General features: G+C 39.5%; 1 protein-coding gene across 1 annotated transcript in view; it reads right to left on the reverse strand.

The window, feature by feature from the left end:
• Positions 1–517: 517 nt before the first annotated feature.
• Hsd17b4 (hydroxysteroid 17-beta dehydrogenase 4) overlaps positions 518–16,060 on the reverse strand; it is a 76,520-nt gene continuing 60,977 nt past the window's right edge. Inside the window, exons 22-24 of the mRNA XM_027400882.2 lie at positions 15,389–15,527; positions 5,640–5,767; positions 518–942 (exon numbers count right to left, since the gene is read on the reverse strand). Of these exons, the coding sequence (XP_027256683.1) occupies positions 853–942; positions 5,640–5,767; positions 15,389–15,527 (357 nt within the window). The 3' untranslated portion in view covers positions 518–852. The remainder of the gene's footprint in view (positions 943–5,639; positions 5,768–15,388; positions 15,528–16,060) is intronic.

The following is a 16,060-nucleotide window of genomic DNA, read 5'->3' on the forward strand; positions in this document are numbered from 1 at the left end:
AGCATGGGACTGATCCAGACCATATGAACATGGGTGTCAGTGAGGAGACCTTGGAAATCTGTGGGGCCCCTTGTAGTAGATCAGTACTTATCTCTAGCATAGACATGGACTTTGGGAGCCCATCCCACATAGAGGGATACTCCCTGAGCCTAGACACACGGGGGAGGGCCGAGGCCCTATCCCAAAGGATATGATAGATTTTAAGACCCCCTATGGAAGGCCTCACCCACCCTGGGGAGCAGAAAGGGTATGGGATAGGTAGGGTGTTAGTTGGGGACAGGGGAGGAGGGGAGGGAGAGGGAACTGGGATTGACATGTAACACAATCTTGTTTCTAATTCAAATATAAAAAAAAAAACCCATGGTGAAGATAATAGCTTCAAATGGAGGGAATCAAAGAATTATTTGAGAACACAAAGACTTTGTCCTTAAGCACAGCACTATTCTAGCAGTGGAAAATTAGTACATACTGGGAAATTCATGAAATACAGGATATCAATGAAGAACAAGGAAATAAGTGAGATGAACGTTAAAGTGGCTTTTATTCATTCAATTTTCCTTTTAACATACTAACATTATTACAAATTCTAATGTAACCAGACTTGGCTGAAATTTTTTTTATTAAGATACAGATCTATGAACAGAATAATTACTTGCTAGCTAGATTACAGTTCCTTGTAAAAATAATATGTGAAAAATTAGTAGAAAATGAAAATCCGAAACTTATCTGAAATCTGAAAATGTTAAGTCATTTCTGCTGCATGTTACTGTTGATCACTTCACAGAATATTGGCGCATAATTGGGCGGAGAATATTTAATGGTTCTATTTTTGTTAAGAGCACAGTGGGCCCTTCAGAGCTTGGCATAGTCTTTAAGAATCATCTGAAGCTTCTGGCTCAGCATGATGTTCCCTCGGGCCATCAGTCTGCCGCTGAAGAAGGCCTGCAAAGGGACAGGGAAAGAGCACCAACCATCAACCCTGCACTTAATTCTTTTTCCAAAAAGATAGTTGCTCAGACTCACAACAAACAGGTGAGTCAGGAGCTGGCAGCAAAGGTGGCTTCAGTCCAGCTGTAAGAATGTAACAGTTATGGATAGCACACATCATTTTACCTAAGAAAAAAGACTCCTGTGTGTTTGGACTAAGTTATCTGACTTGAATGGCAATTCTGCTTGAATCTGTGCTTCTGGCTTTATTATTACAGGTGGGTTTGAGAATACGTGGATACAAGACTATACTGCACTCTTTCATAATACAACTATTCCACTCAGAACTTGGAGGGCACTCTTGACTCTTTCTATCTCTCAAATTTATGATCTCTATTTAACTGTTGTTACACACATACACACAAAGTCTATTCCTAAATATATAAACACAACCTCCTCAGTCAATTTAATGTTTCCAGGGCTGACCACTTGGTACTAGATAACTCCCAACATCCCTTCTTAGTTGCCTGCAGTTCTCTGTGTAGGGCTGAGGCCCCCATGAGATTTCCCCTTCCGTGCTAGCATGTCTGTTGGTAAGCTTCAAGTCTTGTTTAGGAGGTGTATTGATGAGACTTCATAGGTGTCATCTGTGTATGTCTTTTATTTCTTTCTGGTGCCCGCATGTTCTGGCTAACCCTACTATTACTTAAGCATGGGGAAGAGTAACCCATATACTGCTTATGATCATAAATGCTTTTAGCTTTTGCTGATTCCATGTAATACTGTCTGTGGGTTTGTCACCCTTTACTATGTTGGAGTTTGATCCTTCTATATATAATGTGATTGTGGCTCATATTACCACGAAAGGTGTGTTGCATTTTCTCAAATGCTTTTAATGCATTTATAGACAGTCATATGATTTTTCCCTTCATTCTGTGGAGCATATGTTGAATCATCTTGCATGCCTGGGATAAAATGCACCTTTTTTTCCCTTAGCTGCGTGCGTGCGTGCGTCCGTGCGTGCGTGCGTGCGTGCGTGCGTGCGTGTGTGTGTGTGTGTGTGTGTGTGTGCATGTGTATGCGTGTGCACGCACTCACTCAGATACATACACAGGCTGTTGAGTTTGCTTTGCTAGTGTTTTTGTTTATCCAGGACAATAATGTATGCATGTGTCTCCTTATCAGGTCTGAGTCACAGAGTGGTGCTATCCTCACTGAATGAGTTTGAAGGACTCCAGCCCTTCAAGCACTGATGTTAGTTCTTGTTTAAAAGTAGGGTAAAATTCAGTGGTGAAGTCATCTGTCCTGGGTTTTTCACTCTTATGAGAAATTTTATTAATGATTACCATGTATTTTATAGCTTAATATTTTGTCTATTCTAGGGAAAGTTCTATATGCTGCTGAGAAGAAAGTGTCATCTGTGCCTGTTGAGTGGTCTATAAATGTTAAGTCATTTGATCTATGACATAGTTTATCTGTAGTAAACTCTGATTTTTTTGAATGAATAATCTATCAGTTCACTGTTGTATGGGGTGTAGAACTTTCCCATTACTTATTTAAAGCATATCTTTCCCTTTAGTCTAACAGTATTTGTTTTCTAAAACTCAGTGGTCCAATATTAGATACACATTCATTCATAATCATCCTTTCTTTCATGAACTGGCATTTGGTCACTGTACAGTGAACTTCATCTACTTTTGTCTCCATTGTCAGATGTAAATATAGCTACTCAACATTTCTGTTTACTTTAGAATGCCATTTTACAATTTTTCTTTCAGTTCATTTTGGGATTTTACTTAGGAAAATGAATTTCTTGTAGGCAGAACATTGTTGAACCTTAATCCAGATCTTTTAGTTGGTGAATTACAACCATTTACATTTGGTAACTACTGGGTGGTATAAATTTATGTTTATCTTATGTTGATTTTCTTCTAGTTCTGATTTTTCCGCTCATTTTTCCTTTCTTATATTGCTTTATGGTTGGTGGCTGGCTGTACTAACATTCTTTCGTATGTCCGCTCGTCTAATAGACTTGCTCCTTCCTAACTCCTCATATTATCCCCTTTCCACTTCTAGGCAGGATAATCCCTTCAACACCTCTGTTCTGCTGGTGGGCTGGGTCTCCCATCTCCTCCACTGCTGCTTACCTCAGGAGGTCTCTACTTCTCCTCCAGGTCTGAAGGAGAGCTTTACTTGATACAGTAACCTTGGTTGGCAGTTATTTCTTTTCAGGCTTTGGAATGCACACTTCCATACTTTCCTGCCCTGTAGTGTTTCTGCTCAGAAGTCTGTTGTCAGTCCAATAGGGCTATTGAGGACTTGGCACTTTCTCAGGTTTAAAGAATCCTCCTTCATCCTGTAGTTTGACAGTCTGACTATGTCATAGTGACTTTTTTTTATCACATTCATTTGGGAACTCTGAATCCTGTATCTGGATGTTCATGTCTTTCTTAACATTAGGGAAGTTTTCAACCACAATTGCACTGAATAGTTTCTATGCCTGTAACATTAACTTCTAAGTATATATTTTCGTGATGTTCCACACAAACTGAGTCTCTTAATTATTTTTTCTTTCTTAATGTGAAATTTTGAACAGCATATCTTCAAGCTAATATTCTTTTTTATACTTGTTCTATTTGGGAGCTTTGACTAAAATTTTTATCTGTGTTACTGAGCTCTGTTTTCCAACATGTCTTCCTATTTGCAGAACATGTCATTTATATCCTGCACACATTCCTAACTTCATACAGCTATGATCTTTTGAGCCCTTATATTGAAAAGATTGATTGGTTGATTTATTGTGTTTATGTGTACCATATGTGTATGGGTGTTTAAAGAAGTCAGAGAGCATCAGATCACTTGGAACTGGCATTACAGGTAGCTAGCCACCTGTATGGATGCTGGAAACTGAATGTGAGTCCTCTCCAGCAGTGGAGAGGGTTCTTAACCACTCATCTCTATAACCCCATCTACTTGAGCATCTTTAGGATCCGTTACTAAAGTGCTGCCATTGGCAGGAGGTACCATAGTATAATGCCTGTTTCTCATATATGATCTTATGTTGAGATTTATGTTGTTTGGTAGAATGGATATCCCTACTACTTTCATGAGATGGCCTTCTTAGAAAGCAAATTTCTTCTGAAAATGTGTCTTGGGATACTGGTTTGTTATACAAATCTGAGTCTGGTTCTTGTAGGTTATTTTGACCATCACTAGTGTTTGAGCAATATAACATACTCAAGTCAGAGACCTACTGTCTCTGCAGATTGTGCAGGAGTTGGGGGACTCAAGCAGTTCAGATGGGTGTGGTCTAGACAACAGAGTGGGTGCATACTGTGTACATATGGGAGCAATGACTTCTATCAGGAGCATGCATTAACTTTTTTTTTTTTTTTTTCAAGACAGGGTTTCTCTGTGTAGCTTTGGAGCCTATCCTGGCATTTGCTCTGTAGACCGGGCTGGCCTCGAACTCACAGAGATCCTCTGCCTCCCAAGTGCTGGGATTAAAGGCATGGGCCACCAACCCCTGCAATGCATTAACTTTTAATACTGGCTTTGTTACTTGAACGAGTCCCTGGGACTGGCTGCCCTACTAGTGATGAGGAGCCTGAAGCAGTGACAATGGCACAAGTCCCAGTGTTTCACAGGAGACACACTTGGTTGTAGTCACATGCAGTTTTTTTCAGTAGTCTCTGGTCTTTAAGGTAGAGGAGCAGCTGATACAGGAGACCCACAAGGTATGGCAACAAAAGTTACAATTCCACTCCTCTACTGCTGTGGGTGCATACACCTAAAAGCCCCTAGCTGTGCACCCTGGGAAAGGAAACAACAGCCACAGTTAGTTTTGTTGTTTGTTCCCAATTCTCAGTGGTAGTTCTCACCAGGGACTGAGTGGAAGCTGCATTTCTCAGAAAGTTCACATTTTTTGAAAATAACTTACAAACAAGTATTTTATATAGCATATAGGTATATAGCTTTTAAACAGGTTTTCTTCAATTCTTGCATCTCATGAGTTTTGATACTATTTGGAAGTTGTTTATTTACTTGCACATTCAAATAATTGTCTGAGTCCACTCATTATTAGAACCAATACAAACTGAAAATAACTAATTTTTCTCCTCTGAGCAAATTATGATATTGGCTACCTCAATTTTGTGTTTGAAAACAGGTTAATAGTTTCAGAATAATACTAACAATAGTCACAGAAGGCCCTCTTGTCTTAATGATGATTTCAACTGAAATACCTTGGAATGCTTCAATTTCAGTGATACAGTAACTATTAGTTAAATATTCTACTTCTGGTTTTCAATAAGTTATTAATACTTTATATGGTCTGAATGTCACTAACACAAAACTCTGATTTCCTGAGAAAAGAAAATCAAGATTTTTATTTTTGTAGCAGTTCAGATTTCAAATTTTGGGATTAGTAAAATCTGTGCAAATGTCCCAAAATCTACTAGTTGAAAGTTGAAACACATCAGACATTACATGTAAGACTCAACTTGTATCACATACAAGTTTTACATCTCAACTATATATTCACATGCCTAGTATGGGTTTTATATTGTTCTTAGTAAATGGTAAACAGGACCTACACCCCCCAAAAAAAAATTCTTTTCAAAACTACTAACTGAAATAGTAATTTCAAAAATATGACTGGCTAATGAGCATGTACATGCAAACTTAATGAATGAAAATCTTCAGAACACTACCTTCTGCGGGTCAAGCTTGCCCAGGACCACTTCCATGAAATCCTCATCCGAAATTATGATGGTTGTATCAGCAGAGCCTTTTGCAGGTCCTTGATACACTTCTCCAGAGCCATTCTTCATGTCAATGGCTGGGAAAAAAGAAAATAAGGTGTATCACTTTTTTCTCAAAAATATCATAGCACAGAAAGTGAACTAAAATGGAAACTTATAATTTCTAAATTAGGCAATATTCATGTATCCTATACTTGTTCTTCTTCTAGAACATGTACTTTCTGTCATGTAGAAAATTTGTGTTGATCTGATCTGAACCTGTGCAGGTCTTGTGTGTGCTGCCTTTCTCTGTAAGTTCATATGTACATCAGTCTTGTGTCTGGAAGACAGTTTCCTTGAAGTCATCCATCACCTCTGGCTTTTAGATTCTTTCTACTTTCTCTGCATAGATCCCTGAGTCTTGAGGGGAGAGGTTTGATGAAGTCATCTCATTTAGGACTGAGGGCTTCAGAGTCTCTCACTCTCAGTGCATTGTCCAGTTGTGGGTCTCTGTGTTTATTACCATCTACTGCAAGAAGACACTATGATGTTCATTATTTTAACTAGCTTCTCTTCCATTGACAGACTTTTTGTAGAAAGGCTAACTGTCCCAGAAACAGACTTAGTAGTTGAGAACACTAATCACCAGTTTAATTGCACTGCTTTCTGTAACACAGAACTTCACCAAAGCTACAGTAGGAAGTCTGAGCTGTCTCCCCTATGACTGATATCATGCCCACAGGAAAACTAGTCAGCATATTCAGTGTCAGCCTCATGACACTGGGGTCAGGGTTGCTGCCACTGTATCAACCCTCCTAGAGGATGTAAAGAACTCCCAACTTCCACAAGGCAAGCTGAAGGTCCATAAGAACATCCAGAGTGCTTAACTACCTTTTTGTTAGCAAGTGCTGAAAAAGAACTGAGCCACTCCCAGTCTCTACAGACAAGAATTCCACCAAGCAAGCAAGCAAACAAAAATCTTGAGAAAATAAAAGCTTAATGTTTAATCTAGGAAGGTAAAGAGCAAGGAAGGACCATTTTGCTTGCTGGAGTTTCCAGTGTGATTATTAGACAAGGTGTCAGAGGCACTAGGAGTGTAACATGAAAAACAAAGGCCCTATTCTTACCGGGACTTCCAGAAATACACTTTCATAGTGTGTATTATTTCTATAGTCAAAGAGAAAGGTAACAGAAGAGCTGGGAGGTGATGGTGCATGTCTTTAATCCCAGCACTTAGGAGGCAGAGGCAGGTGGATCTCTGTGAGTACGAGGCCAGCGTTGTCTACAAAGCTATACAGAAACCCTGTCTCAAATAAAACAAAAAAAGAAAAAAGAAGGTAACAGAATGGAGAAAGTATAGAAAAAGGTAAAAGGAAGGAGAGGAAGGGTATGGAAAAGTTTAAAGGAAAGCAAACCTCTGCCAGCCAATAGACTTATCATCTCTGGTTTTAATTCTGCACATCTCTGTCCAAGCCCCACTGGGAGAGGGAGTGTACATAAAAATTCCACTCAGTAATAAAACTGTACTTTACACACATTAATGCTAGAATAAAGAAGTAAGTTTGCATACATTGATACTACAGTAAAGGAGTAAGTCTCCCCACCCACAACAATCCATGGTTGCTCAGTCACATTTTCCCTTAAACTTATCTACTCGCCATTCACAGACATGAGACTTGAAACTGTGAGACACTATTAGCTACACTGATCCAAGAAAGGATGGAACTAGAAGTCATATAGACATTTGGGGTAAAGGAAAAAAATACTCAAATGCATGGGGGCTTTGGTGTGCGTGGGAAAAGCATCCGCTGGAAACATTTAGAATCCAGATGCCTGCAGGAATAAAGAAACTGCACTTGCACCCAATAGTGGTTTACTGTGCTTGAGTGACTATAGTTCAAATTTGTTATCACTGAGTCTCTAAAGAGTTCAGGAAGATTTCAGCTAGAATTTCCTGCCTTTACAGGAAGGGGTGTGGTAAAATCACAAAAGGGCTATGGGAGGGGGAAAAAATTGCTGCTTTTGCCTCCTATGCCTAGGACAGTGAAGTCTTTGTGGGCACAAACCCATCTTGTCACCTAATCCCATATTACTTCTTTGAAGAGAAAGTGTTTAGGAAATGTTAAGTGAATGAGTGAAAGGGCATGAGAAAGGCTCTCTGTGCCCCCCAAAAGTAGCATCAAATGAAAAACTTTGACACAGTACCCTAGGATGTCCTCAAAATCATGGGTTATCCTCCTACTTCTGCCTCCTAAATGCTAAGATTACAGAAGGGGGACACCACACCCTACTAAAATAGAAGCTTTTTTGAAAAAGAAAAAAAAAAAAAGGGAGAAAGCCAGGAAACAATACTTTGCTACTATTCTGACCATAAATTCATAAACCTAATCATGAATAATATCAAATAAACAAACTAAAGAATACTCTTCAAAATAACCTTTTCAAAACACCAAGATGATAAATAAGACAATGTATCAAGACACCAGCAGCTAGGAACTTAACAAGTGAAGAGTGTGAGCAGGCCAGACAGGGGACATTCATCCCCTTCTCTCTCTTCATTTCTACTGTTGCTACTATTACTGTTATTATTCCTTTGCTTTAAGTGACACTATTGTGACAAATAGCGAAACATTAATAAGGTAGTAGAGTAGATAAGAACAGTGTATAAATGTTAACTTCCTGACATTGATAACCACTCTGTGATCAGAAAATGTCTTTGTTCTTGGAATAACAGAGTAGCCATCACCCAAGTTTCCAAGTTATTCTTAAGTACATACACTTTTACAAAATGGAGTAAAATTTTTAACAATTTGAAGTACTAGATGAAAGGTAACTGTTACTTCTCTTTATAATCTTCACAGTTTTGTCTCTGTGTCAGAATTTATTGTTAACAAAAAACTGCAAATGATGTTAGGACACATTACATACTGAGAGGACTGACAGCCTGTGAAGCAGTGCTATGCTGTGAGCATGCAGTCAGAAACCAGGCTGCCTACTGCTAGGGAAATCCTTACTGATGACTAGAGAGCAGATTCTTTCCAAAGGCACTTGTATGAGACACTTCTAAATCTCAACCCCAAATCTAGAACTGCCATCTTTAAATTTTAGTGGATAGGCCTGTTGAGCTGGTACATGCCTATACTCCAACCACTTGTGAAGTTAAGGCAGAAGAGTTTCTGGTTTGAGGCAAGCCTGGGATATAAAAGCAAGGACTTGCCTCAAAATATAATACAAATAATTTATGTTTAAGCTGAAAAGTCTTAAAGGATAATCCAATTTGACTTCAGAAGATGAATTCCAAACCACAGCTCATGGGCTCTGATTAAATGAGCTTCCTCAAGAAGGTTTGGATTCTCATCTGCAAGCAATGCCAGTTCTCAAATCTTCCTTCCACATGGTGACAAGTTTCCAAAATGTATGAACACTAACATTCAAAGAGCATCGTCATCCCGTCACTGTCATACAGTGCACAAAAGACACCTGGATTTGGTTCAGATATGTAGTTAGCTCTGGACACTTATATACAATATACGTCATCAAAACTCAACTAATTCACTTCACCAAACAATATTCAAAGAAAAATGCATAGTATCTGTATGATCTTGGTACCTCAATGAAATTTTTACATGTTCATATAATGTAAAAGATTTTAGACAGATATAAGAGACTGAACAGAAACCAACCTGCTCCAGGCCATTTGATCAAACATACCACTCTAAGGAATATAGAACACATTCTCTTCAGCAACATGGTGTCTTTAGGATATAATAAGTACTTGTAAACAGTTTCAATAGTTTGAATGCATCCTATAACTATAAATATTCAAGCAACAAAAAAATACTTAGAAACATGTATTGTGTCCTTGGCATTACAAAAAAATTATATAATGGAAATATGTTAGCAAAATTCCATGTGAATAGGAATGGCAGACAATCCTCCACAACCACAGTTCCATTCTGTCTTCTTCTTGTATGACATTATCAAGGTGGCAAAGCTAAGAGCCCTGACTGTGCTTTCCAACTCTGCACGCAGCTGTCACTTAGCCATGGTCTGCAGGCACACAGCCCACAATCTAACCCCATCTTGATTGACCATAATCCTGGCATCACAGTTCATCATTTTCTCTCTACAAACCCCTACCTCTTCCCCATTTTGCTGTTCCAGTAATGAGTCACTATTCTTAAGAGTACAAGTTCACATGTGAAACAAGCTTGTTCCCTAACTAGAACTAATAAATAAATTAAAAAAAAAAAAGAGCACAGGTTCAAAACCTCAGTTTTATCCCAGATATCTTAATTTCTTCTGACAGTCAGGCATAAGTAGTGCTCAAGGAAGTTGGTTCTAAGTAATGGTTTCACATCGGTCCTCTCCCCCTTCTCTCTTCTCTCTTCTCTCTTCTCTCTCTCTCTCTCTCTCTCTCTCTCTCTCTCTCTCTCTCTCTCCTCTCCATTATTATCATAATTTTAATATAGGTCTGCCTTTCTACTAGTCTTTTCATACCCATCGTTTCCAACCCAGTAGGGGTCATGATACATAAACACTGAACTCTTCACTGAATGAACCAATTTTCCCATCCTCTGAAGCTAAGCTCATCTTTTCCAGGCCTCTGTCACCTGTGCTCCACATGCACATTCTGAATCTCAATTTTTAGCCTGGATGTGTTTTGGAATTCAGAATTGTTCTGATTTTAGTAACTTTAAGTTAGGAAAGACCCCCAATAATGCAACACTGTATAAACTGGCATATTACTTCTCCACTCTAATTGACACTAGGTGAAGTAAATAAAGACAGTAATAACCACCTAAGCTGGGGTTGGGTTTTGTTAGTAGTGGGTTTTAAGAGGGAAAAGATTTCTACCTTCAAATCTTTCTGCTTCCAAATTTCAGATCAGAGTAACTGCTTTAATTTCCAGCAACAGACAACTCTGTAGGCTCCCTGAAGCTTCCTGCTATTTCTTTCTTGTGTGGTGCTGGGAATGAAACCCTGGGCCTCTACACAGCAGGCATTTGAAGGGGGAGGTCCTTCTGTGTATATGTTTATCCTATTGATTATTGAATAAAGTACTGTTGGCCAATGAAGAAGCAAGTTAGGCAGGACTAGGAGTCAAGGAGGATTCTGGAAAATGTAGTAAAGAAGTGTTGTGATCCAGGCAGGAAGTGACATAGCAGGCAGACTCATATATAAGCAGGGACAAACAGGAAGTCCTTCTTTTTCTCTTGCTCTTTCTCCTGCTCTCTGCTCTGGAGCTGCCATGTGTTCTGCCAGCAAGAGAGGGTACTTACCACCAGCGTCCTCCATACAATAAGTCTTATGATTATGATTGATAATTAAGACTGAGCTAGCATATAAGAAATCCTAGTCATTGGCCAAGCAGCATTTGTACCTAATATAAGCTCTGTGTGTTACTTGGGACCTTAACATGGCAGCAGGTAGAACTCGGGTGACCTGGTGGAAAGCGCCCTCATGGCAGCAGAGCTCGGGAGATGGAGAAAGATTTATCATCATTACAGGCATCCCCGACCTAAGCCACTTATTCTGCCAGCTTTCATTCCTCTAAACTTTACTGTTAACAGAACACAGGAATAGTACCCAAAGAGCTTACTAGACAATTTTTGGATGGTTTTAGAAATTAACAAATAAATAAATATGATCATTTCTAGTAAAAAAATGTTTCACCACTAAAGAAAAATCGGGGTACCATCTACACAGCAAACTACTGAACAGAAAACAAGCATCCATTTTTGTTCTTCTAAAAGGACAATGATCTCATCCCTCTAAACTTTGACTCCTATATGGCTTTTAGCACTTACCAGCATAAGCCTGTACAAACTGAATATGTGCTACAGACCTGACAACAGACACAGTGCAGTTCTTTCTCAGAGTTAAGCCCAAGGTCAGATGAAAAGGGACAAGTAACTAGAAATAACCAAAGTACAACAGAGTATTGGGGCAAGCAAGAACCTGCTCCAAGGGGAACAATCAAAGATCCTTACAAAAATAAAGGGACAAGGATGGCCTTTATTCAAAGGTGAGACAACCAATGACACAGAACCTTGGGAATGACTGCTTGTTTCCAGATATTCAGTTCCAATTATTCATTATTATTATTACTATTCATATATATATATATATATATATATATATATATATATATATATATATATATCCCTAGTAACAGGTGTGAACTTGGGCCCTAGTTTAAAAGATGTTCCATCTATGAATATTGCTATTACTAAACAATGTACCCTGAGGTATGAAGATGAATGCATGAGACAGACTGCCTTCCTTCCCAAAGTCCTGCACTGAGGTCCTTCTCTGACTTGCTAATTAACCAGGGGCTTTACCTCTTGCCTTTCATCGGTAGGAGGAAGGGCTTTAGATTTTCTCAGTCCTGCAAGCAGAGGCAACACTGCCCTCCTGTTCCTTCCTACCTAACAATATGTGATGTGTCTTAGAAGTGGCACACTTCAAGGCATACATATGACTCCTGTCTCTGTAATCAACAGTGTCTTGGCTGATACCAGCATTCTCTCTAGATCTAGATTTGACTTGAAAAAAGACCCCTCCTACACATACACTCTGCCCAGATGCGGTACTGTCAGGGGTGGAACGGAAAAGATGGGCATGGTCTAGGATCTTTGGGTTCCTACATTTGCTCAAAGGCAATGATGGCATACCCAGCCTGCATGCTCATTTCCATTCCCTGCATCCTGTTTCTAGTGTACCATGATGTGAGCATGGCTGGGCTACTTAACAATAAAAAACACACAATCTTTGGTGCTTCAGCATTTGGCAAAACATCTTTAAAAAAACTGCTTGTGGGAGAAAAGGTAAAAGCAACATATTCCCTAAGGTGTTCTTTAAATATCTATTCTATATCAACAAGCACCACAATGCAACACAGGGCTACCCAAAAGGATGTCTTCTACCACACCAATAAGCCAAAAGATCTTCACTGCAGCCAAATACTGTGATTTACCTCAGTAACACAAAGACTGGAGAGAAAAGAACCGAAAACAGTTTCACAACTGTGAATCAAATCAAGCTGAGAGACAAAGCCAATCCAAGCACAGGGAAAGATGAACCCTTTCAGGGGAGGTCTAGAGCCCTGTCACTGCTTGCTTTGCGAGGTAAAGACCTGGAGAGATGAGAAAGCAGACAAAAGCTGCAAAGAACTGATGGCATGCAGCAATGAACAAGATTCCAATATTCTCTTTACCTCTAATGGAAGTTAATGGAGAAAACTTTTTTGTGTTAACAACATGTAAGTTTTCAATGTAAGCACATTATCTTCCGAATGACATCTTAGTTGGTTATTAATCACTTGCATCTTATTGCTGGCCTGCTTGCCTAGGTCAATCACTTTTCTTCAATATGAACTGCTGTGGTTCAAGTAGCCCAGCCATGCTCACATCATGGTACACTAGAAACAGGATGCAGGGAATGGAAATGAGCATGCAGGCTGGGTATGCCATCATTGCCCTTGAACCGCCAGCTTCAAGACTCATACTTCGAGCCCTTTTCTCGTTCCTGTGGCACTCTCTCTCTTTCACCAGTATCTTCATAAAGACTATGCTCTACAACTCAGCTGCTAATGAACTTTTTCCATGAAAGGAAAGCTATGCACACTCTGTTAACCTATGGCGCTAGCTCAGAAATCATGAGGCAAGCTGAGATCTGTGAATGCAGAATCTTACTATTCAGCCTTCCTTCCTCTCCTCTCTCAACTTGTTGCAAGCAATGTTTTCCACAAGGAATAACCAACAGATTACCTGTGGTTTTCTTTTTAGCAGAAACACTGTTGTGTTTTCCTCTTTTACTAATATAGACTATGTTTTATACAGTGAACATGTGCTGCCTAAAAAGAAATAGCAAGTGTTAAATTAAAACTTCAAAATGTTTTAAAGAACAAAAAATAGAAAATTGTTTCCAAAAGTTCTAAATGATTTAGACAGAGTTTAGCTGTATGTGTGGCCATTATTTAGTTGTAATGAACAATGGAACTGTGTGATTATTTTTAAAGTACCCAAGTAGGAACAATTTTTTTTCCTCCAATGCTAGAGATCAAACCCAAGGCCTTCTACATGATGGCTAAGCACTTTGTCAGGCATATGTCTTCAGCCCTAATCATGTTCTCTCAACAGCCATCAGGTAAAAGCCCAAACATACACATTTTCATTAAGGAATCTGTACCAGCACATTACCTACATAGTATGTAATACAAAAATCCTAGTTTAAAGAAGGTCCCATCCATCAGCTCTGGGTATGAAAAGCACAGCCTTCTTGCTCTCAGTTAAGAACCCAGTATATTACATTCAATACTCAACTCATTGACTGTTTCTGGAGAATTACTACCAAAACCAAGCTGAACCTAGAAGCTTACACAGGTCTAGACTCTAAGCAAATCCCAGGCCTCCTCCAAACTCTCCAAACTCTCACAGGATTGCACTGGCTTTATTTTAAGGCTTATTTATTTGCATTTTTAATGTGTATTTGAGTTTTGCCTGAGTGTGGCTATGCACCAAGTGCATGCAGTGCACCCAGATACCAGAAAAAGGGCATCAGATTGTCTGGAATTGGAGTTACAGTTTTTAGCTGCCACGTGGGTTCTCTGAATAGAACTTGGGTCCTCTGAAGAGCAACAAGTGCTCTTAACTGCTAGACCATCTCTCCAGCCCCTTTTGGGGGCTCACAGCAACCTAAACTACACGGGAATCTCATTTTCTCAATTAGAAATGAAACTTTATGGGTGGGGAGCATGCATGCCATACACTGGTGAGAAGTCCATTTCTAAAACTACCCTGAGCCCCCCACCAATGTTACTATGGAAATTTAGGAGAAAAGAGCTGCTAGACTCCCAGTGTCCTCAGGCTTCCAGGACGAAGGCTAGGAGTAAGTAGAAGGAAGAATACCCAGGGAGCATTCACTGATGGCCCAATTTCTCCCCAATCCTACAGGACAGAATAAAGATAAGACAGCTCAGCACATACAAAAGATCTGGAAACATGCTTCACTCTTTTTAAATCTCCCAATTTTTCTTTCGTTAGAAAATGGCACCAGGGATAATCATCCCATGGCCTCATGCATTGTCAATCACTGGCAGACTGAAACCAGGGATATGGAATGCCAAGTGTAGTACTGATGTCAGGTATTACAATAGCATCACGAGCACATAGTTGCTGTGGCTACATGCACTGGACCCATACAAGACTGGGCTGGTCAACAATCAGTAGTAGATTGGGGATTCTTATAGAGACCTAGCCCTCCCTGGAGAACTATTGGCTACTGATGGATGCTAGGAGGTGGAGACTCACAGTCACGTCTTCAGTTATCAGCCACTAGTGAGAGTACCACTGGAACATATAGATAGTTCCACATGGACAGTGCAGTTAAAGTCAGTGGGTCACAAAACAAATACACAAATGTGGGTGAGGAATTGGCAGAGAGAAGGAGAGGTTAACACGTTGGGGTGGGGCAGAGTAATTAGAATGCATTATATATGTGCATGAAATCGCCAATGACGTGTAATTTAAGGGAAAAAAATGCATGCCTTTTAATGTCCTGAGGCTTATTAGTTCTCATGGAAAACGACAAACAACCATGTAGGTCAGACTTACCTGCTTTCAAATATATATAATTGATATATATATCAATTATAATGTATTTCATCTCCACTAAAAGTTACCTTAGAATAACAGAAAGTCAGAAATCTTACTTACTCCACTTGGCTGCAATATTTCCACCTTTTGTGATATGCCATTCAAATACAGCATTTACTTTCTTTACCACCTCATGTCCAATGTCCTTAAGGCGGCGACCTATTTCCCCAAATACAAGAGCACTCTGAAGCTCCTCATCCTGACAAAAAGAAGAAATTTTATTTGAAAACTTCACAAAGAAATTATTACAAATACATGCAATAAGAGTCATTTTTATCCAGGTCATAAATAACACAGCTAAACTATTTTCTTCACACTAGGCTTATTTCACACTTTCTTTGTGTTACACAGCCCAGAATTTGTTTACCTTACCAGAAAAAAAAAAAAAAGAAAGAAAGGGTTTGTCTGTATAACAGCCATAGCTGTCCTAGAACTTTCTCTGTAGACCAGGATAGCCTAGAAGAACTCACAGAGATCCGCCTGCCTCTGCCACCCAAGTTTGAGATTTAAGGCATGAGCCGCCACCACCACCTGGCAAGAAAATTCTATTTTTAAAATAATATCTTAGGGACTGAGGTAAAGTACCTCCTGTAAAACCATGAGGTCTGATTTGAATCCCAAGTGCCCATGTCAAAAGCTGGGTGTGGTCATGCACATCTTACCCCCAGCACTGGTCCAGGGGCTCACTAGGAAGCCAGTCTAGATAAAATGGTAAGCTCCAGGTTCATTGAG

This window comes from Cricetulus griseus, chromosome 2, assembly GCF_003668045.3.
Source record: "Cricetulus griseus strain 17A/GY chromosome 2, alternate assembly CriGri-PICRH-1.0, whole genome shotgun sequence".
Lineage (NCBI taxonomy): Eukaryota > Metazoa > Chordata > Mammalia > Rodentia > Cricetidae > Cricetulus > Cricetulus griseus.